The sequence below is a fragment of the Bacillus rossius genome, chromosome 13, assembly GCF_032445375.1.
Source record: "Bacillus rossius redtenbacheri isolate Brsri chromosome 13, Brsri_v3, whole genome shotgun sequence".
Taxonomy (NCBI): Eukaryota; Metazoa; Arthropoda; class Insecta; order Phasmatodea; family Bacillidae; genus Bacillus; species Bacillus rossius.
The window spans coordinates 2,416,972-2,440,510 of NC_086340.1; the positions used below are offsets into that span (position 1 = coordinate 2,416,972).

The window sequence follows — 23,539 nt, forward strand, 5'->3', positions numbered from 1 at the left end:
AGGAATATAAAATCACTATAACTCCCTTAATATTAGGTCTCATCACACAAAAAGGTTGATAATTTTATTTTTATGCCATTCTTTGCTCTAAAATTTTGTTTCTGTAAATTTTATCATGATCTCTCTCTTGCATTTGTTATTTGTGAACTGTATATGTCACACGAGCAATTATAACTACGAAAACCTCTACAGCTCTTTACAACCATAATATGACACTAAATAAATATCTGTAAAATAAACCTGTGAGATTATATAAAATTTACAGAAATAGTCCTTAAATAACAGCAGTGCCAAAAAAAAAGTAATTAAATACCCAACAACGTAACATGCCAGACCTAGCCTTAATATGACAAACATGGCATCCATTTACAGTTACTATACCTCCTAAAGGCACTGTCACAGTCTCCAAATTTTGCAGTCTATTATTTGTCTCCTCCCAAATATTTGACAAACCAGTTCAAAGGGTAGAATTGGATGGAAAATAGCTTCCAATTTAATAAAAGTTTACTTTAGATCTGAGCTATCGAAAACTTTTATATTTTAATCTCAATTTGTGATTAAATAATGCACAACAGGGCTGGATGGAATTTTTTTTGAACTTGATTATATTTGCGCATTTTAAAATTTTTTGAATATGTATAAATTTTATTCATAATAATATTTGTTACATAATAAAATAAATGTTCAGTAATTTTTTAATTTATAGAAACATAAAATTTTTATACATGAAATGTTTTCACATTATGACATTTATATAAATATTATTTTAGTTGGTTCACTTTATAACCTCTTTAATCGCACATATGTTCTTCACCATTTTAAAGAATCATTGCGATGGAAACGGATGTCATTTTCATTTTATCTAGGCACGATTTTGATTGGCTGATCGCATCCAACATATTCTAGAATTCGTCCTATATACAAAATATTTTATGGAAACAAGTCACACAACTTGACAAAAAAATATGGCTGCACCAGTGACATTTTCGGTGACGTCATAAACCTCCAACTTTGACACAACATATTGGAAGGTATTGGAAGCGAAAATTTGACGGTGTGGCAGGGCCTTAAGAAAAGGACCAAAATTTTTTGTTTGAAAGGTTTTACGACAACATCGACAATTAGCTTAAAGGGTGAAGAAAGTAAAGTTTGAAGGATGAAAAAATCTAACTCCTTACAGGACATAAAATTAAATGCATTCAAAGTTATTGCAATACCTTTAATATATTTTCTAAAACACTGTCCAAAACAATTTTTACTTCTAGGAGGTAACAAGAATGAGGTACCAGAATAAAAAAAATCCCGTTTGGCCATGCCTACACACACAACCTCGACTTAACTCTTTCAGTTCATTCATCCACCTAAGTGGACAATTTTTTTATCTCAATGTTAATGAACATGGAGTTTATCAAATCTTGTTTGTGTGGGTTAAGGTGAACATTCCAGTAGTCATCATACTTAGGTATAGGCTATAAAATAAATAAATTACATTTTACTTTTATTATTATAAAATTATTATACCTAAATATATTTTAAATATGTAATGTGTATAATTATTACCATATCAAAAAAAAAATTCCCAAATATCATTTAGTTACAATAAAAAAAAATTTAATTAGGTATATCTTAGGAATTGACAAAGTGTGACAAATGGTTAAATGGATTGAATCGGGAAAAACGTGACATTGAGGTCATTAATGACGTGGAGTGACGACAACAGACTGGAGCATTTCTGGAATGAACCGATGGGGAAACGGAAAGCACCATGATAAAACCCACCGCCGGCCACTGCAATGTGCACCACGCAAAAAAAACAGGGTTAGACTCCGCCAGGAATCGAACACGGATTGCTGCGGTGGCAGCAATACCTCAAGGCGAAGTCTTTCCTTAATAAATTTTTTTTTAATTTGAAGTATATTTTTCCTCAATTTTTTTTTATATTATGTAAAATGGTATTACAAGACTGTAAAATATGCATCACATGATAACAATGTTAATTCGCCGTATTATGTTGATGTTTATCGATTTGTGCCATGATAAGAATGTGCAATTGCGTTCTTGCGATCGTCATTAGGGAATATACTGTGTAGCTAATTAATTCGTAGCATAATTAGGATATTAAAGGTTTAAGTTATAAATGGTTTTCTTTCACTGCCTTTGGATGTGTTGAATTTGGTGTACTCGCAGTGAATTTAAAATTTATTACTTAAGATGGTCGAGAGAAAACGATTTTATGCAATATTTGATATTTCACGATGAAACACATAATTTTGTTCATTATGAGTTATTTAACTTTTTTTTCTGTGTTTTTTTTTTCCCCTTTATATTAGCATGAGATTTGTTGTAAATGTTCGCAAAGGTTATTCAACATTTAGTGATTAAATTTAGTGATTTAATTTACAAAGCAGAGTAAATCATTAATTTCTGGGCTAGGTAAAACATTAAATTTCCCAGGTTAGGTGAAAAATCAAACTTCTGTAGTTTGATGAGAAACATAAAATTCTTTAGTTAAGTGATACAATAAAATATCATAAGTTAGGTGATGCATACAATTTCCAAGGTTAGGGTTTCATTTGTTGTGGTAGTAAAAACAAAGTGTAAGGTTTGTTAGGTTAGGTCAGCTACATTTAAAATACTGTAAAAATCATTAAATTTATAAATGTTCACAAAATGTAATATTATTCTTATGAGTGTAATGTGGAGAGCAGTAATGTGGAGAACCTTGTAGCTCAGAAAATGTATGTGGTTGAGAAAAAAAAAATATCAATTAATGATTCGGGGTCATTAAAAATCTATTTCAGTATGTTTGCAATTAAGTTAATTTTGATTTCCATATTTTCCAATTTTTTAATACTGTCAAATCTTTATATTCCTGAATTTTATCACTACCCCAATACTGAGTACCTCAGGATCCAGTTTTAATAAATAAAAAGCCATTTCGGAGAAATAATAAATAAAAATGCTAATATATATATATTTTTTTTTGGAAAAGCCTTTACTCTAGAGGTTTTACAACCAATAAGAATACAGCATTGCCACTGGCGCTGCTACTGTTCTCAGTACAAAAACTACACAAGCTATCATCACATATCATTGGCTTACAATGAAAACCTTGCTTCTCAGAAATAAAAAACTTTACAGCAAAAGAAAAGAAAAACTTTTAAACAAAAATTTGTAAAATTTTATACTTTTTTAAATAAATAATATCATCTTTAAAAAGTAGTTATTCATATATGAAACCAAAGTTGAGATACAATATTTTCATTCAAGGCCAAGGAGAAGTTCCAAACATACAGCTCTTTAAATAAAAAACAAAAATAGTTCATAAATAACCTGCAATATTTTCCTACTGTCAATGAATATTTGTTTTATAATCAATAAAACTATACACATGTAATTGTAAATTATGTTAAGTGCATTTTTTATCACCGTCTCCATTTTTCTTGCTTATATGCAGACATTAACCAACTACACACTGCAGAAACAGAGGCGTTTCAGAGATTAAAAGATTAGAAGAAATATCTGTTAATTTGCTTGTTTCATTTGTTGTCTTAATTCAACTGTCCAACTGTTGAAAGTAGATACTGATTGGAATTAGATGGGATAAATCAAAAATATAATTTTTATTGACATCTTGAGTTCATACTATCTTTTTTTTTCCTCTTTTGAACAGGACTGAAATATTACAAGTAAATTTTTACCTGTTAAAGATTGCATAATGGTTGTTTTGTGAATGATTTTCATTAACAAATTTACTAAAATAAACAAAAAAAGTCAATGTAGCATGTACCAACTGGAAAGATATTATTTTTGTAATCAAAATTAATGAAATAATCACTGTTTATTTGCATTTGTATGATCATTAGATGTTTCTCTATTTATAGTTAGCTATTTATATATTCCAAAAAAAGTGAGATTTAGTGCAAATTTTGTTTTTTACAATGCCACAGGTTGTGTACATTTTTACAAAGGGTATGTTTTAAATAGAATATAAGTGTTTGCAGTTTTGGGTAACAAAAGTGAAGGGTCAGTTACGTTTGATCAGGGATGTTCAAAATACTGCAAAATCATTAAAATGTTTCAAACTGACACAAAATTGAGTTTTTAAAGGTGTTTGACAGGGTAACAATAATGTAATTGTGGTTGGATCGAAACAGGTCCTGGTTATCATTAGAAGAAATTTATAGGCCATCAGAGATGATTCGGAGTTAGGGTGGGAAATGTTGCAGGGGGTGAGGGTGGGAAATGCTGCAGGGGGTGAGGGTGGGAAATGTTGCAGGGGGTGAGGGTTGGAAAAGTTGCAGGGGGTGAGGGTGGGAAATGTTGCAGGGGGTGAGGGTTGGAAAAGTTGCAGGGGGTGAGGGTGGTAATTATTTAAGGTGGAATGGGGCTGGGGAAAGATGGGAAATAGGTTGTGTAGAGAAGGGTATAAAGGGAGGAGAGACCACGAGTGGAAGATACAGAGGGAATGGAGACAAACAGAAAGAGGGAGGCAATCATTCCTGGTGACGACAGGGTGAGCGTGGAATGGGCTGGAGGAAAAGGTGTTGGAAGTGAGAGGGGAGAAGGACCTACAGAGAAAGAGTAAAGGAAAGAGGGAGTCCGTGAGGGGCGGACTCGTTGCCACCGGGTGGAAGCCTAACTGCACGCTCATGTCAAAAAGTGAATAGTCATTGAGTTACATCAACATTAAAAATATTGTAAAATGTTAAAATGTACGAATTCTTGCAAAATGGTGTTTCGGTAGTATTGAAATGGCCTTCAAGTTGAAATCCGAAACAAAATCAAATGTGATGGAAAATTAAATTATTCTAAATAATTGCTTATAGAGATTCCAATGATTTTCAGATCAGTATATCCTGGGTTATAATGCTTATACACCAACATTCCCCAAAATTTACCTGTACTTTGTCACCCTCCCATTAATGAATTTGTTTTCATAATTCCATCAAAATTTTAAAATGCCCTTTTGTGGGATAATCAACAATAGTACTTAAAAACATCTTTTGGATATTTTTTTTTTTTGTTTCACATAAGCAGTTACTTTTAAAATCCACCCCCAGTACATCCATGCAAACTTGCAAAAAAAAATATTTAATTGATGCAATAAACTAATTTTTTTTTTGTCATTACTTATTACCTATTTTTCGCCCAATATTCTCCAACTCTTTTCAGTATACTTAAACTACTAAAATAAAACTGCTGATTTACACAATACTGCTTGTTGCTCCTACAAACACTTCTCTCGACCACTGACACTGCACTGTACACATACCTTTGGGTATAAAGATGTATTATCAACCTGTATTCAAAATACCCAACGATCAGCAATATCGAAAACTAATTATAACGTAAAAGAACAATCTGGTATCACAATACAATCAATATGCTTAACAAATAAAGCAAATAACCAAAAAACGCCCAAGATAAAACAATTATCATGTATTGCAAGTACCTTTCAACGCTAGAATCAGATACGCAATTGAACGCACGAACAATAATTCATGTAACAATGTACTCGCTGTAAAGCACACCTAAACCGAATATATGTAACCACAAATACCAGCAACTATACGATATGCACAATATCCACATCAATAATTTTCCAAAACATTTTAAAACATTTCATCAGGCAAAGTAACTTCCATTCCTGACACTAACTCAGACAAATGACAAACACAAAATCACAAATCAACGATTTGCAACGATTAGTAGAAAAGGGATGGGACACCTTCCTGCCAACTTAAAAGCTACCATGCTGGCAGAATTTGAGTAAAGTGGGTACAAATACTACACATGTTTTGAAAAGAAAAAACAACTTAATACTGTTGGTACCAGAACATTCCAAACCTGCGTCATGAACACGTAAAAAACATCCGTGGGTGGGTAATCTTTTAAAACCTGGATAATGGTAGGTTATATGCACATTTTGGATGTAAACAGAACATTAGTTCTTATATCCAAGAAGTTGGAGTTTGATAGTCCGTGAAGATTACGTTACCATTTATTTTTAATAGAAAAGTAGTTTGATGACAAATTTGGGGTCATGGATTAAAATCAGATGATTTTGGCAAATCCAATTCAAAACTTCAGCTAAATGTAATTTTATTATATATAATTTAAATAGTATTGCCATCGCCCGGGGTCTTGAGCTCGATACCCGGGATGAGCCTAGTAGTTGCTGGTGTCTCTGTTGAAGTGTTAGTTCTCCGGGAGGGCGTCAGGCTAGTCTTAAAGAATCTAGCCATTGTTGTGGTGGGTCGTCGGCCCCAGCGTGCATTAATAAGCTCCTAGGTTAGGGTATGGTGGCTGAACACAATACACACACGCACGTAATTACCTGACAGTTGTTACTTGAACGGATGGGAAACGCCGGGAACAGCACGTCCGTCCTAGTTGATGACCCGTTGTCGACTGCCGTTGACCGCAGCCGACCGAGGAGGGGCGGCAGCGTTAGCCTGCATAGGCTAGACTAGGGGTGCAGTCTCACAGCGGGGTCCGGTACTGGCGGGGTGGAGACCGGACTTCACTGTCACAGGCGGTACGACATCAGTATATATAATTTTAATGGCATGGCTAAAACTGATAATAAAAATATACAGCAAATAATTTACCACAATGGTTCTAATTACTTTTTGTCGTAGCCCTGGATATCACCCCCCGTGATGCTGGTTGCATAGTATTCTCAGGGAGGGTTGAGGCCTCGTGGCAGGGGAAATTAACACTATCCGAGCTACAATGATGTTTCGACAGTTTGACCACAAGTATTTATTGAGCCCTTCGCGTAATCTAGGTACATGGGCAATCCGCGGCACAACACCCGTCCCTCCGCGGAGTGAGGCTCGGCTGCACATGTTTGGGGTTGGGCAGGTGCCAAGTGCGGACTGCACCCCCTGGTTCTTTATGCGAAAGATGAACTGTCTCTGCCCCTTCCCTATGATAGCGAGAAACCAATTAAGTTGGAACGCCGTCCCCAGCGACGTGAAGTCCGTCCCGTTGCGGCATGCATGTGTCCGCCGATGCGCGCAATGTCCTGCCTCAAAAAACCAAGAAAATACTTATTTACAATTAAATTAGTTACAATGGTGACCGATAGCGTAATGCCCGTGAACGTGAAAGTCCCGATCGCCCGGATCCAATCTCACCAGTTCTGGCTCACGTCTCGCTGCCGCACTCGTCTCGCCGTGCGACCACCTTGCTCGGCCGCCAGATGACTACTGCCTCGTTGCCCGGCGACTCCCGTCCCAAGACACATATGTCCTCTCCGGCCGCCAGACTCCGACTCCCTCTCCTGCCGCGCGTCTGCCTCTCCGCCCTACCTCCCCCCATCACGGCGACACGTGCAGCGCTCGGAGAGATTCCGGGTGTTGGCCTCGGCTTCGTCGCCCGGTTACAGCAATTAAAATAATACTTTAGAAAGACATATAACAATAATAACATTTAAAAAATTACTGAAAAATAATACATAAAAACAACACATGACCCCTTATTAAATAAAAAGTACGTTCTTAATATATACAAATTAAAATGTCAAACTGCACGGGCAGGGGTGGTTCAGGAGTTGGCGCAGCATAACGGACTTTATGAGCAGGGGAGACACTTGTGTCGACGTCATTTTATAGCTATAAAAAAACTGTAAAATAATACAATACACTGCTATGTACAGTATAGGAATATTTTAATATAGAATTTATGAAGAAAAAATATGATTTAAATAATGAAAATATATAGCTTAGTCAGTTATTTTTTTGTGGATGAAATCTTAATCCAATCTCTTGATGAGCTCTGGGCTGTCTCGAAATAAGGATAGGTGAATACTGTGCCCCGTGATTTCTCAGGGAGGGTTCTTAACTGTGTGGCCGAGAGCGCAATTAAATAAAATCGGTTAGATTTCAAGACTGTAAGTATTTATTTCAGGACAGTCACTCGTACATGGTGCTGCCACAGCACCCAGCGAGTTAACGTTGCAGTGCCAGAGCACGGTCCTGCGCACAGATTGAACAAGGGAGTCCTCGTTACGATCGCGAATACGATGTGGGTTTGACTGTATAGCAGAAAGTCCGTGGGTGAAGAACCACGGTTACTAATGCGGAAACCAAAGGGTTCGGTATATGGTACACGTTAACACAATATGAATACACAACACAGAACAATCAACTGTAAAAAATTCCACTAACGTTACAAAGACACTGTTTTAGGTCATGTGTGCGACGGCTATGTGATCAGCACTGTGTATGCATTAAAGATTCAATTTGTTAAGTGGAACACTGTCACACCGGTGCTGTGGTACAATACAAGACTAATTTTAACTCTTAAACACTTGCGAAGGCTCTCGCGGGCACATTCCTAATATGTGTAGACTCATCCTACAGCAAAGTCCTGTGGGAATTTATGATTACATAATAATAGGCATGTGCACTTAACGTCCTTAGATGGCCCGGTGCGGGCGACAAAGAAAAATGTTCGTGAGCGCGACCTACTCTGGAGGATTAACCACACACATGGTTCTTTAACTACTGAAAAAATAAGTGAAAACTCACGAATGTGCAATGGCAATAATGTAATTAAGGTAAGTGGTGAATTTGGCAGAAACTTCACCAAGGTTGGGGCTGATGCCAAAGGATATGAAAGTACTTACACTATTGCAACTAAAACAGATGAACAAAGCGATGAGGTTCTCACAGTGCGTGCAAACTCTGGCACCTGAGTTGGTGAGTCAACGATTGGTGCGCTTCTGGCTATAAAGCATGATTACATTTTAATGAGCAATTACTTATTCAAATAAAAAAAAACACAAAGTCTGATAACTATTTCCGGCAGATAGATATGTGTGGCTCCTGCGGAGGAACAGTGCATCACATGATAGTCGCGTGGACTGCTATCGATACAACACTGTTGTATTGGTCGTTTCGAATTGAAAAAAAAAAGCCCTTATGCTAGAGACTAATACCAGACAGCTCCAAGATTTTTGTGAGAAAACCTGGCAATGTTGTCACATCAGTTCGATAGATGTCCTGTATGAACAATGTATCTGTTTAACACAAGTGGTACCAACAATATTAAAAAATATATATCTTTTAGAAAAACTTATTTTAAAAACATGAAAAAAAGGGGGATAAAACTCAAGTGCTTCAAATTTATTAAAAAGAAGAAAATGAAATTTATAATTTAACATCACGCCTGATGACGAGAACCGATGTGAGTTCCGATAACGTTACAACAGTTTTGTCTTAGATAGCCTACTGTGTTCGTCTGTGTTGTCATGACTGTTTTGTCAAGAATGTCGGCTGTAAAAGCACTATCAACAAACTTGGACAACACAGTGAACAGACAGTACAAACCAAGAATTATCCACCTACACGGGGTGATACTACGCAGGTATTTGATCAACGGGAAGTCTACAATTCATGTAGTTTCGGTTCCCTGCAAGAATTTCCGAAGATTTCCGAAGTTTTGCGTTTTGGTATTAACGCCACTTCAGCCGCTAAATCAGAAGTTTCCAATGAAAACAAGCATGTTGTGACTGACCTAACCTAACCTAACCCTTCGATTTTTTTTTAGTTTCAATTTTTGAGAGAAATCCGAAGTTGCACGAACGTGGTATGGAACCGAAACTATGTGAGTTGTAGGCTTCCGTTTGATCAACACAATGACAGCAATTGGCCGACCTCCATGGCCATGGAGGTAATAATCTATGGAGTTATTTTATTTTTTTTTATTTATTTATAGTTACTTTCCGTCGACCAGAATGAGCAATTGCACAATGGCGTAGAACATGTCAGCATATACAATACAATACAAAATAAAAAATAAATCCATAACATAGTAAGATAAAAGTTATAAACAATATCATGATTAAATACACATATCACAATCAAAGGGGTATAGCATACATGTATTGTACACATATATTATTAAGGTGTCCGTACACAAAGATATTTTAAACATAAACACACAAATATACACATAACATAACTATTTTATATATATATACACACACACACACACACACACAATTCAGATGTTAACACATAAGTATAACCAAACTTGAAGCATCCTAGCAGACGATGTTGAAAGACAAGGATAGAGCTAAAGGTGGCAAAAACGCCAATGTTTACATTATTTCGAATGGCATCGTTTTAATTTTTCGCTGAATATACGTAATGGTGAAAGCTTGTGCAGCTTTTGGTTGCACTAATAGATTCGGCAGTTGTGGTGGATTAAGTTTCCACAAGTAAGAAACTGTTATTTTCTTTTTGTAAATGTATAATGTGCGTTCATACAGCGAGAGATAAATTTGGCTTTTAAATTTTCCTAACCTAATTTTAAGTGCTGTTGGACGACGTAAATAGTATTGTAAATAGTAAATGTATATGTAAGATATTATATTTATGAACATGTAAATTTAATGTGCTTTTAACGGTCGTTACTTAAAATATGGCGAGTAAACGGAGCGCACACGTACGACGCAAGGCAGATGCACTTAAACTTAATATTTTACATAAATTTTATTCTGTTGACTACAAGCTTGTCATTGTTTTGTCTACCAATTGATAATGTAGTAAAAGTTCCATAATCACGTATCCAAGTTGATATCTTGGTCCTGACGGCATGACCCTGTAATATCTAACTGCAGTATCTCGAAAACCAGTAGAAATTTAGAAACGCCGTTTTCAAGGTAAGTAGAGGAACGTCAATAGTGTTTAAAAAAATGTATTATCAGAATTTTATTATTTTATTTACGGAAAAGCCGCGCCTAAGAATTTTACCCTTTGTTTATTGTCACTTGTCAAGTGTTTATATATAATCAAATAGGTAACTTATATTGTGAAATATAACTTTGCTGACGAGTCCTATACACTACTTGTACCATATTTGTGTAAAAGTGTAGTCTCCTGGAAAACAAAGAATGTAATTGAATTCAGTGGGTTCATAAATTAAACATTTGGACTAGGTAAGTTGATTAGCAAAAAAAAAAAAATTTGCGCATGAACAATTTTAATTATGCATAAAATCACATTGGCCTACCCTAGGCACTTTCAACTGTTGATGTAAATTAAATTTTAAGGAATATTAAAACAGCATGTTTATTTATTCACAATGCACGAATCTTGAGAAGTATCTACATGTAAACAGCAACACACACTGTGACTTACTCTACACTTTCGCAACCTTAGTACAATTTTCTCATTAACTGTTTTTAAAAAAATGTTTTATTTGACTACAGTTTGCAGCATAGCATTTCGTGGAATCCAAAAACTCGTTTGAATTGAACATTCGTTAGTTTTGCTTATTACTGTTCTGTGGTTGTAATCTAAAGTATAGTGTCGATTTCATAACACTTCGCATCAGTCGTCGCAGTACATAAATAATAATATTCACAGTAAAAAACAATATCAAGACAATGTTAAAAACCAAGTATTATAGTTGCTCATTGTATTAAACAAACATGCAGAATCGTAAATACTTGAATGTGGTATTGGCAGTTCGTACACTGTCTGTAATTAAATCTTTCCGTTACCGTTTAAATGTGAAAGATATGCTAGCCCTCCTGCGTGGTTCTTTATTACTAATAATATAAAAAGAATAGTTTCATATTTAGATTTTTTGCACGCACATTTCCTAAAGCGTCATACAAATCACATTGCTGTCTGCTATTCTTTTGCCACCCGCAATATGGCGGTACATGTAAACAATCGTCGTGCGCATGCGCAGTCCGAAGATTATATTTTGGGTACAGGCTTCATTGATTACCCTTGAAAAGTACGCCTGCTTCCACTCCATAGACTATTACCTCCATGTCCATGGCGTAGTCGGATGCACACTATATTGTCTCTGGCACACGGTGCGAGGGGCTTAGGGTTCGAGACCCGGGTACGGCATTGGTGTTAATCTACGTGCGATAATTAGATAATGAAAATTACCCCATGGGCATTGGCGCACCGCTGAAAGGCCACACAAAATTAATGAAGTGAAGTGAAGCGACTACAGCATAGACGAACTCAGAAGGTTTCGGTGACGTTGCGGGATCTCACATTGGTTCCTATGGTCAGGCCTGATCTTGAACTGACTTAGGATTGTTCTCTGTGTGTTAATATTTTCATTTTTATTTTGAATTTGAAGGTTTTCCAAGCTTGACAGTTCTAAACTGCAATCGCATATGCCAACAGGATTGTATTAAATAGATTTAAAGATATTTCATCTTAATAAAACTAAACATGCCTATTTTACACCACTCAAATGTTTTAGTTAAGAAAACAGTAAAAAAATAAAATAAAAATTTTGGTTTTTCTAAACTTCCACGTGATTAGCTTCGAAGATATATTTTTTAATATATATTGATATCTACTTATTAATTTTACATCCCCTTAGGAGTGTTTTAGGAGTTAAGTTTTCTAAAATTAATAAAAAAAATAAATGGTTTTGTACATTATTTTAACTTCGGTAAATATTTACAATCGCGGTAGATGCCAAAAAAAATGCTAAAAATCTGAAAATACTTTTATTCTGTGCCCTTTCACTTCCTCTTTTCAAAACAACCGGCGGAGGTAAGAAATTCCAAATACTTTAGGAGATATCAAATTTTTTAATTTCATTATATGTAGAGTCGCGGTAGATGCCAAAAAAAATGCTAAAAATCTGAAAATATTTTTATTCTGTGCTCTTTCACTTCTTCTTTTCAAATCAACCGGCGGAGGTAAGAAATTCCAAATACTTTAGGAGATATCGAATTTTTTAATTTTCATCACAATACCTGCGTAGTATGCGGTGATGACCATTGTTTCTTGTCATAGATAATAAGGTTTCTTGTTTACGAGTATCATGTTTCTTATTGGACAATTTTGTCACGTGACTGTTCCGTGATTGGCCAGTATTCAAATGAACCAATAGGTGATTATTTATTCCGTGATTGGTCAGTATTCAAATGAACCAATACGTGATTATTTATTCATTTATTGTTCAATACGATGTTTAATTAATCGGTCAACTTCTGCCATTTGATCATTCGATGTTGTAGTCATTCTGGGGAATCGTCTATCATTATTTTGATATATTCTGTCTTTCAAATGGCCTGTAGTATGGGAAGTAAGGCAGAATGTGCCACGATATGGTCGACGAGTTAACCACTACGTCGGGTACCTTGCGGAATTCATGTTTCGTCGGAGGTATCGCGACGTAGGTGAACGACTACATCATTTCCTTCTAATGGCAAAGGAAATGTACCCGCCTCCAACTTAGGTGAGTTTTTAACGTTTCTAATTTTAAAGTATTTTTATTTTTTTTTGGATTTTGTTGCGCAAGTAATAAGTAAAAAAAAATTACGTGAGTTGTTAATGTTCATCATTTGTCCAGGTTTTGTTAGGTCAGGTCAGTTACATTATAAATAATTTAAAACTAAAGAACCATTAAATTAAATTCACATTATTTTTAATGTCCGCTTAGTTTGAAAGTATTTATAATGTAACTGACCTGACCTAATCGACCATTTTATTTATTACGCATTCACTAACACACGTCAAAATAAAAAGTGGCGACGTTCGAACGGTTAAGCGGGCGTTGTATTGCTAAATTAAAAAATTCGATATCTCCTAAAGTATTTGGAATTTCTTATCTCCGCCGGTTGATTTGAAAAGAGAAAGTGAAAGAGCATAGAATAAAAGTATTTTGGATTTTTAGCATTTTTTTTGGAATCTACCGCGACTCTACATATCATGAAATTAAAAAATTCGATATCTCCTAAAGTATTTGGAATTTATTATCTCCGCCGGTTGATTTGAAAAGAGGAAGTGAAAGAGCATAGAATAAAAGTATTTTCGGATTTTTAGCATTTTTTTTGGCATCTACCGCGATTGTAAATATTTACCTTAACTTCTGTTCGATTAGCTTTGGAAATCCTTTTGTATAAAACCTTATTCCTCACTGTTCACTCCTTAGGCCAAATTTCATCATTACATATACATTACTGCATGAGCAAGTCAAAGATTTAACTAACATAAAAAGTTAATCCAAATACACTTTTGGAGTTATTGCGTGATGCTGGCACACACAAACAAACAATAATTTTAAAAGCTATTTTTTTAGTCCTATGTAAACTGTCATTTATATATATATTTTTTTATAAAGCCTGTTTCAAGCTTTACTTGGAGTTGAACGATACAGACTCACATTAATGCATTGTGGAATAAACTTGAATTAGGCTTGCAGCTTGATGCAAGTTTGACTCAAGCATGTTGTGAAAAGCTTGCAGCAAGCTGGACCTGTGAAGACCAGAGTCGGCTCCAAAGGGGCTGTTGAAGGGTTGGAAACCTCCTCTTAGTCTTATTTCCGATTGCAACTTGTGTAGGACAAAGCAGTGGTGTTTGAAGTGGTAAATTTTTTTTGTTACAACTTAGTAGTGTCACATCAGAATCACCAGGTGACGGAAGTGAGAAGGTAACTGATTTTGTGTGTAACGTATGAAGCGAATGTTGCTCGATGGTGCAGGTTTTGAAGAAAAAAAAAATTGTTTTGGATTGAAACACCTTTGCAGCCAGTTACTGATGGTTGCAGCAGCGGTGACCTCGCCAGAGGCCTGTGGATGCCTTGTGGCCCCGCTCCTTCCCCGAGCAGCAGCGACCGGAGGCCAGACGCTCGCCCGTCCACGCAGCAGGTGAGAGTGTACCCAATGATGTCAAGGCCCGATATCAACCACCATAGTGGGTTTTACATTTCTCGCTGACTACAGACTCCCAAGAGAGATTTAGAAGAAATAAATTTACCCTCAGATCGTTAAAATTTACCACAAAAAAAAAGGGGGGGGGGGGGGGGGGTTTGTCTGTACAGTCGGTTTACAGACGATAATTTTACGTGATAACGTCATGAGAATACATTGATGAAAAAAATTGCATAATTTTTAATTTTCAAATATTATTTACAGTTTTTGCAAATTTAATTTAAATAATTTGTTTAAATATAATCACGAACAATTAGTTAAAACGCCCGCCTTAACCTGTTTGATATTATAGAAGATTTTCTAGCACGGTGGTTGGCCAGTTCTCGCACGCTCGGCTCAGGCGGAACGTAACAATTTTTCGTGCGTGCAGCCGGCGTTCATCGATTTATAAGACGTTATTGCGTCAAAAATATTGTATTGTATTAAACCATGTGTGAAAAAGTAGGTATTGAATCTCTGGTGGTGGAACAACAAAATTAGTCATGCACAATGTTTTAGTTATGTACACTACTCTGATTTTTTTACAATCAGGAACTAATGTTGAGGACACATATGATGATTAAATTAAAACCAAAAGTAATATGCGATGCTTATGTATATGATATGTATAAAATGAATAATATTGTCAGTCACTGAAATTGCAGAAGAAGCAAATGAGTGCTGGAACTCCCTTGAGTGTAAAAATTTTACAAGTCTTGTGCAGGAAATAGTCTCTGGGCAATCGGGGAACAGCTAAGGGGTGAGAGGGAAATCGGGCAAAGCTCACTAGTCAATAAAAAGCCTTGCGAGGACAGGACGTAGTGTAGGGGTCGGGAAAGGGTTTAAACTTCACTTGTAATGGTTTTGCACTCAGGGTTGTCCAGAAACTTCTCACTCCACCTACTAAAAATGCAGTTAACCAACATGACAAAGAAGACCGAGCTATTAAATGGTTCACATATCTGGCTCAAAATATATCATCCTTGAATTACATATTTTTTCCAGAACTGTATTTATTTTTTCATAAACTGTTTCACAAGAAAAGAAAAAGAAACATATATGTATGTGATGTTGAATTTCAAGACTTTTGCGGCACAATACACATTTTTTCAAAGACTTTCAAAATCGTAATTCTGGCCCTTTTTACACTTACGTATTTTAAAACAACTTTTAAATGAATATCTATGGTCCAACCTAAAGCTTGTGCAAAGAATTTTGATACACACTTTTTAATTATATTTAATATAGAGTTACTGCTTGAAGTTTCATATCTACATGCAGCACAATGAAAATACTGAATTCCCGCTTAGTCTTGTGTGTAGAGACTATGTATTGTGCATGTTCCTTGAATAGTTAGCTTTTGATGTGCTATTTTAACTCTTTGCATACTAAAAGTCAAATCTGCTGTGTACTGAATGACATCATTATAGTTGAACATTTCAGTGTATAAGGAACTATGCAATATATATTTTTTTGTAGCATAAACAGAAGGTGTATAATGTAGGATCTATAAATACAGTTGCAACCTCAACAGAATAGTGTCAATGTAGATGAAACAGAATTGCTCTGCAACCACAAGTATATTGCGGAGTTATTGGAAAAATTTGGTAGGAGTAGTTCCTTGAATTGTGTTGTTATATTATATATCTTGTGTAAATAGCACAGTTTATGTGTTTTTGGACAGGAATGGGTACCTTCCGACCTTGTTGATTTTTAAACATTAAAAAATTTGACCATCACAATTTTCTCTCCTTATTGACCGCCTGTTTCTGTTGGTTACAAACTTTCTATTAGTAGTATCTCCATGATACTACTTTGTAACTGCAGAATACTGGGATTAAAAAAAAAAAAACCACTGCTATGCCTTGCTCTCGAAAATCTGTTGCGGAGAGATCTGAACTTAAAACGGGAACGTTGTTTAGCCCTTATGTTACAGTATTCTGATGCTATAATCAACTATTTTTAACGTAGTTTATGTGTTAACCGAAAACCCATTAGCTAACTGAGGGTTCTGGGTAACGAGATTGTGTTCTTACAATCAGCATTTCACCAAGTTTAGCGTGAAAATTCATGCCGGTTTCTAATAGCATTGCCAGACTAATACCAATACCAGTAAAAGAAAAACAAAATGGAGTTCTTTGCGGGTGAAGACCTGTCCAGAGCCACTCTCGGCTGCGGCCCGACCATTCAAGCCGACGGAGTGGCGTTGTAGCGGTTAGGTCCGCCACGTTTGAACTGCGCGCGCCGCCGCGGGCCTCCGGCACTCCGCTCCCCTCCTCCTTCACCATCCTTTTTCCCCTCCTAGTGCTTGTTCAATATTTACTCGTTTCCCCCCCCCCCCCCCTGATCAACGCATGCGCGCGCTGCGGCGCGATCGCTGCAACCATGTGGGGAGCCTTCTTCTGCTGGTTTGTTTAGTCAGGCTCGGTTGTCAGCGGTAGCTGATCTGTTGTACTTCTACTAGCATGTAGTCCGTTAGGTTCAGTTTGAACTACGTGCGTGTGCGACCTCAGGGGAAAAATGTAAGTTGGTTTGAGTCGTGTGTGAGGCGGTGGCCCTTACCCTAATGTAGAGTCATTTATTCTTGAATTTGTTCTGTCTAAATTCCTTTTCGGCCGCCACCATGAAAAATATGTTTGGATTAATGAGTTCAATTAACTTCACCTTCAATTTCGTTTTTGTCTGTAACTGTCTCCCCCTGAGACGGCGTCGCACGTATTTGTTTATTATGTAATAATGTAAATTCTTTTTTAATTGTACCTGCACTTTGCAGTAGTTTTGTAAAACTTAATGATGTGAATTTAACTTCATACTTGGCACTGCTTTTGCTTCGAGTCACTGCGCATTGTCCCCTTTTGATGGTCCGTTGTTTGGATCGCTTACGGTGTAGCCGGCTTACCTTCGAAATTTATTGATGTTAACAAGCACGTTTTGTCGAAATCATTGTTCCCGATTTATGTATTTAGCCTTGCCTAAATTGTTTTCACTTAACATTATCAGAAATGTTAACATAATGTTTTGATTTGAATTTGAATAAAGTGTCTGTGTACCTGAAACCATTTACCGTGCATACCTGATCTGCTCCATTCACGTGTACCCCAGTCCATGCCAGGTTCTGGCCTCCCATCTCGCCTCCAAAGCATAGTTAGGCTTTTCAGCGTTCTCTTGTGCTCTACTCTGCAATGCGCTCACGGCAGGCGCAGTGACATAGTTGCTGCCGTGAACCTCGGCCGGTGGAGACTGTCAAACTGACACCAATATGTAAATAACTAAGGTTTTTGGCGATCTTGGTCAGATGCTGAGTTACTATCGACTATCAACCACGTAAATATTTCACCTTTGATTGTGGACTTTTAATTCTGATCTTAACCTTTAAAGTGAACACTATAATTGCCTGTTTTTAACTGAAAAATAAAAAAACTTCAACAATTTTTTTTGTGCTTTATTAAACTTGCATACTTGTCAATAATAAGTTTCTACATTATTCTTTCTAAAAATAGCGCACCTAAAATTTTCTTAACATTTTTCCTTAAACAATAAAAGAAAAAACTGTTGGTAAACACTCATTTCACATGAAAATCGTAATCTTAATTTTGTCATAATTTACTAAAAAAAATAAGTTACATTTCTATGCAACCAACTATGATTTGTTATAAAGAAAAAATTCCTTCATCATAATTTGCATGGCTCACAAGGAACCTATTAAGACAGTTTTTTTAATGACTGACTAAATTATCAAGTTAATCACAGTTCCATTTTCTAAGCTAGATGTAGGGCCTATGTCCAATCAGCCTTCAGCAAATGGTGCAGAACTCCGGGTTGCAAGGAAATATGTCCCCTTCGCACTGAAACACACAAAATCATATTAGATAAATCAATTAAATATAACTTAACATTGATAAAGTATGTATGAGTTGGTATGAGATTACTTCATGGAATTATATACAGTTTTACATTTGATACACGTGTTTTTAACTTATTATATAAATACAACAGTAAATTACAATGATTTACCTTTATAGACATGAACAAATAGTTGGTTACTGAAATCTTGAAATAAATTAGGAAGTGTGATTTTTCTGTGTGCTGTATGCATCTGAGAAGCTGTCAAACATTATTTAATGTTTTATTTATTTTTTATTTTATTTATTTTAATTATATTATGTTATAAATATAATAATATTTTATTTTATGTTTATGATAATTAATATTAATGTATTATAATATTTGTTACATATTTATTTTTATATTAATTTACACCAAGAAAGCAAGTATCAACTAAAAAAAATTATTGATTTGCTTGGTATGTTTTCATAGCTACTGGCTCCTCCCCCCTCATCACGCAAACAACTAGGTAGGTTCAGTTCGCACAGTCCCATTTTATCTACACTGTATTTGCCATAGGCAGAAGAAATACATAAATGGCTGGTTGTCGCACAGCTAAGAAATGTAGTTTACCTTGTCGATACCTTCTCCCCCATCAGCGCGTGCGCGTTATGGGCGCACTTGCCGCTCTTGTACGTTGCCCAGTTGGCGCACTGTTTCCCGACGAAGCCAGTCCTGGTGGTTATGGACTCCTCGAAGTACTTGTGGGATCTGGTGTGGCTGCAGCTGCCTGTCACGTCGCAACACACACACACACACACACACTTGTGTTTCACTCGACGGCAGGTTTCAGTCACACCCGTCCGCGCACGTCCCGTCTCGGGGGAACCAGTGCTCAAGGGCGGACAGCAAGTGGCTTCCCGCCGGACCAAAACCTGTTACTTGATTCTGCGATCCCGTGCCAAGGATTAATTTAAGAGAAACTCAAAAAACACTCTAATGATTTATACTATGCCTCATCCGGGCTCAGTTACTTTTAATACAAACATTTAAATCAGGCCTAGCTTCGGCCAAGTTCGAGTCCGCCTGGCAACGTCTTTGTTAACGAAAACCTAATAGCCTAAATACTAATTACATACAGCACTAATTAGGTCTGCTGGAACACATAGCACTTGGAACTCATGAGAAAAGGTTTACAAAAATAATTGTTATTGATTTATGGGGGACGCCGCACTGCCACTAAGCGCCCTCTTGCGGTTGTCCGTGGTGCTCAATTTGAACACACGCATGTCTACTACGTATATCGGCGGTACAATTGCCGGGAAGAATGGGGAAAGGACAGTGGAGTCGGACCAGGCTTATGGGGCGATGCCCCGGCTTACGTCAAATTTAAAGAAGACTTGTTTAAAACAATGCAGAGCGTGATACATAGACCTATATTGTATTTAAAATAAATTTCTGGACGCAAATCACACGTAGTTTCCACACCCTTCACTAGAATTCACTGCCAGAGTAGCTGCATTGGTTATAGCATCACTCAATTACCGAAATTTGAAACTACTTAATGAAATGGCTCTGATGAAAGCGTAAAAGACATGGAAAAAATGTTAAACCCTAGCATGGGTCCTGGTTTTTCGACAAGTAATTTTAAAATCCACTAATCAATTAGTACTATAAAGTTTCCCTATGACTTTGTGATCTTTGGTTCCTGCCGTCTGCCGCAGATGGTGAAACATTTCCGTTCCATGCGACTTCCCTTCCATTCACAAAATAACTCCTACCATATGCAGTATACCGAGAGCTAAGATGTTTACACAGCAATAGTGCTGTAGTGATACAGTCTTGACTCTCCTCCCAGCCCCTGGACGACCCAGGGCTTGCCCCGGAGCAGACACTCACCCAGGCCGAGCTCCGCCATGTCGTTGTTGCAGCCGGGCTGCACCATCCCGCCGCCGTTGGGGAAGAAGTCGGCGTGTCCGATGGGGTTCTTCCAGCCCAGCACCCCGGCGCACGTGTGGATCACGTCCACGAACCCAGCGTCGCTGCTGTCCAGTCTGTCCGCCGCGCTCTCCCCCACCCCGAACAGCGGTCCCGCGGGGTCCAGCCCTGTGGGGTCACGCCCCCCACTACATTGTACCACGACGGAGACCCCTGCCCGGCTAGCAAGAACATGCTCGTTTGAAACTTGAATAAAGCTTGTCATGACAAGCTTGAGCAAGCTAATGCCAAGACACGCCAATAGCAATATTACCACAGCACCTAGATCCATAGTACAAGCCATATTTCCAAGGCCCTTGCTGTATAAATAACATCGCCAAGCCACAAATATTGTGATGTCACGAACTTGCAGCCAATTGTGAGAGGCTACATCAGATAATTTCAGTCTTTTAATACGTTAAATTTTGAAAACTCTGGTGCTCGCGAAAATAATTTTATTTTGTTGTAGTGTAATACAATTACTCAAATTACATTGACTAGAGCAAAATTACTTTCCCTGGAATGATCTTTAATGCCAGTATACTAGTAAGGTATGTCTGCAATATCTACAAATCTGTGATAGACTTGCAGGGCAAGCCTAATTCAAACAATCAAGATTGCTGAAAGCTCATGTGCTATGTGGGTAATAATGCCATGATAAACAACAACAATGAAGGTAATGTTGTCGACTCACCGGTGACTCTGGCAACCTTTCCCCTGAAGCGGTTGGCGGCGACGCCTGCTATGTGCGCGCCCAGGCTGTGGCCAATCAGGTGCAGTCTGGCCGAGCTCAGCCCCGAGGCCACCAGCGCGTCCAGCAGCTTGGCCACACGCGCGCCAACCTCCACCACGTGGCCGCGCGCCACCGGGTACAAGGCGCTGGCTCCAGCCGACCAGTCCACCTCTATCACGTTGTAGTCGTCGCCCGCCGCCATGTAGCCTGCCAGCGCGGGAACGACACACTGCACCCGGCGACTAGCAGCTAGACTATGTGATCACTCGACATAGCCGCGCGCCATCGGGTACAAGGCGCTGGCTCCAGCCGACCAGTCCACCTCTATCACGTTGTAGTCGTCGCCCGTCGCCATGTAGCCTGCCAGCGCGGGAACGACACACTGCACCCGGCGACTAGCAGCTAGACTATGTGATCACTCGACATAGCCGCGCGCCATCGGGTACAAGGCGCTGGCTCCAGCCGACCAGTCCACCTCTATCACATTGTAGTCGTCGCCCGCCGCCATGTAGCCTGCCAGCGAGGGAACAACACACTGCACCCGGCGACTAGCAGCTAGACTATGTGATCACTCGACATAGCCGCGCGCCATCGGGTACAAGGCGCTGGCTCCAGCCGACCAGTCCACCTCTATCACGTTGTAGTCGTCGCCCGCCGCCATGTAGCCTGTCAGCGAGGGAACAACACACTGCACCCGGCGACTAGCAGCTAGACTATGTGATCACTCGACATAGCCGCGCGCCATCGGGTACAAGGCGCTGGCTCCAGCCGACCAGTCCACCTCTATCACATTGTAGTCGTCGCCCGCCGCCATGTAGCCTGCCAGCGAGGGAACAACACACTGCACCCGGCGACTAGCAGCTAGACTATGTGATCACTCGACATAGCCGCGCGCCATCGGGTACAAGGCGCTGGCTCCAGCCGACCAGTCCACCTCTATCACGTTGTAGTCGTCGCCCGTCGCCATGTAGCCTGCCAGCGCGGGAACGACACACTGCACCCGGCGACTAGCAGCTAGACTATGTGATCACTCGACATAGCCGCGCGCCATCGGGTACAAGGCGCTGGCTCCAGCCGACCAGTCCACCTCTATCACGTTGTAGTCGTCGCCCGTCGCCATGTAGCCTGCCAGCGCGGGAACGACACACTGCACCCGGCGACTAGCAGCTAGACTATGTGATCACTCGACATAGCCGCGCGCCATCGGGTACAAGGCGCTGGCTCCAGCCGACCAGTCCACCTCTATCACATTGTAGTCGTCGCCCGCCGCCATGTAGCCTGCCAGCGAGGGAACAACACACTGCACCCGGCGACTAGCAGCTAGACTATGTGATCACTCGACATAGCCGCGCGCCATCGGGTACAAGGCGCTGGCTCCAGCCGACCAGTCCACCTCTATCACGTTGTAGTCGTCGCCCGCCGCCATGTAGCCTGTCAGCGAGGGAACAACACACTGCACCCGGCGACTAGCAGCTAGACTATGTGATCACTCGACATAGCCGCGCGCCATCGGGTACAAGGCGCTGGCTCCAGCCGATCAGTCCACCTCTATCACATTGTAGTCGTCGCCCGCCGCCATGTAGCCTGCCAGCGAGGGAACAACACACTGCACCCGGCGACTAGCAGCTAGACTATGTGATCACTCGACATAGCCGCGCGCCATCGGGTACAAGGCGCTGGCTCCAGCCGACCAGTCCACCTCTATCACGTTGTAGTCGTCGCCCGCCGCCATGTAGCCTGTCAGCGAGGGAACAACACACTGCACCCGGCGACTAGCAGCTAGACTATGTGATCACTCGACATAGCCGCGCGCCATCGGGTACAAGGCGCTGGCTCCAGCCGACCAGTCCACCTCTATCACGTTGTAGTCGTCGCCCGCCGCCATGTAGCCTGTCAGCGAGGGAACAACACACTGCACCCGGCGACTAGCAGCTAGACTATGTGATCACTCGACATAGCCGCGCGCCATCGGGTACAAGGCGCTGGCTCCAGCCGACCAGTCCACCTCTATCACGTTGTAGTCGTCGCCCGCCGCCATGTAGCCTGCCAGCGAGGGAACAACACACTGCACCCGGCGACTAGCAGCTAGACTATGTGATCACTCGACATAGCCGCGCGCCATCGGGTACAAGGCGCTGGCTCCAGCCGACCAGTCCACCTCTATCACGTTGTAGTCGTCGCCCGCCGCCATGTAGCCTGCCAGCGAGGGAACAACACACTGCACCCGGCGACTAGCAGCTAGACTATGTGATCACTCGACATAGCCGCGCGCCATCGGGTACAAGGCGCTGGCTCCAGCCGACCAGTCCACC

General features: G+C 39.5%; 2 protein-coding genes and 1 long non-coding RNA gene across 6 annotated transcripts in view; 1 reads left to right on the forward strand and 2 right to left on the reverse strand.

The window, feature by feature from the left end:
* LOC134538091 (large proline-rich protein BAG6) overlaps window positions 1-5,699 on the reverse strand; it is a 41,976-nt gene extending 36,277 nt beyond the window's left edge. For 2 of the 3 annotated variants that reach the window (XM_063379108.1, XM_063379106.1), the window contains exon 1: window positions 5,456-5,699. The gene's annotated coding sequence lies outside the window, so the exon portion shown is untranslated. Of the gene's footprint in view, window positions 1-5,275; window positions 5,409-5,455 lie in introns of those variants that run through there. The other variant, XM_063379107.1, reaches the window with a different exon arrangement.
* Window positions 5,700-9,845: 4,146 nt separating this feature from the next.
* The window catches only part of LOC134538095 (uncharacterized), a 41,782-nt gene continuing 28,088 nt past the window's right edge, over window positions 9,846-23,539 (forward strand). The window contains exons 1-2 of one of the 2 annotated variants that reach the window (XR_010076089.1): window positions 9,846-10,234; window positions 14,551-15,746. This is a non-coding gene — a long non-coding RNA (uncharacterized LOC134538095). Of the gene's footprint in view, window positions 10,235-14,550; window positions 15,747-23,539 lie in introns of those variants that run through there. The other variant, XR_010076090.1, reaches the window with a different exon arrangement.
* LOC134538093 (pancreatic triacylglycerol lipase-like) lies at window positions 18,368-21,465 on the reverse strand. Its single transcript, XM_063379110.1, has 4 exons — window positions 21,189-21,465; window positions 20,417-20,623; window positions 19,151-19,307; window positions 18,368-18,537 (listed from the first exon to the last, which is right to left on the reverse strand). The coding sequence occupies exons 1-4, from the start codon at window positions 21,427-21,429 to the stop codon at window positions 18,480-18,482; spliced, it is 663 nt and encodes a 220-aa protein (XP_063235180.1). The 5' UTR covers window positions 21,430-21,465; the 3' UTR covers window positions 18,368-18,479.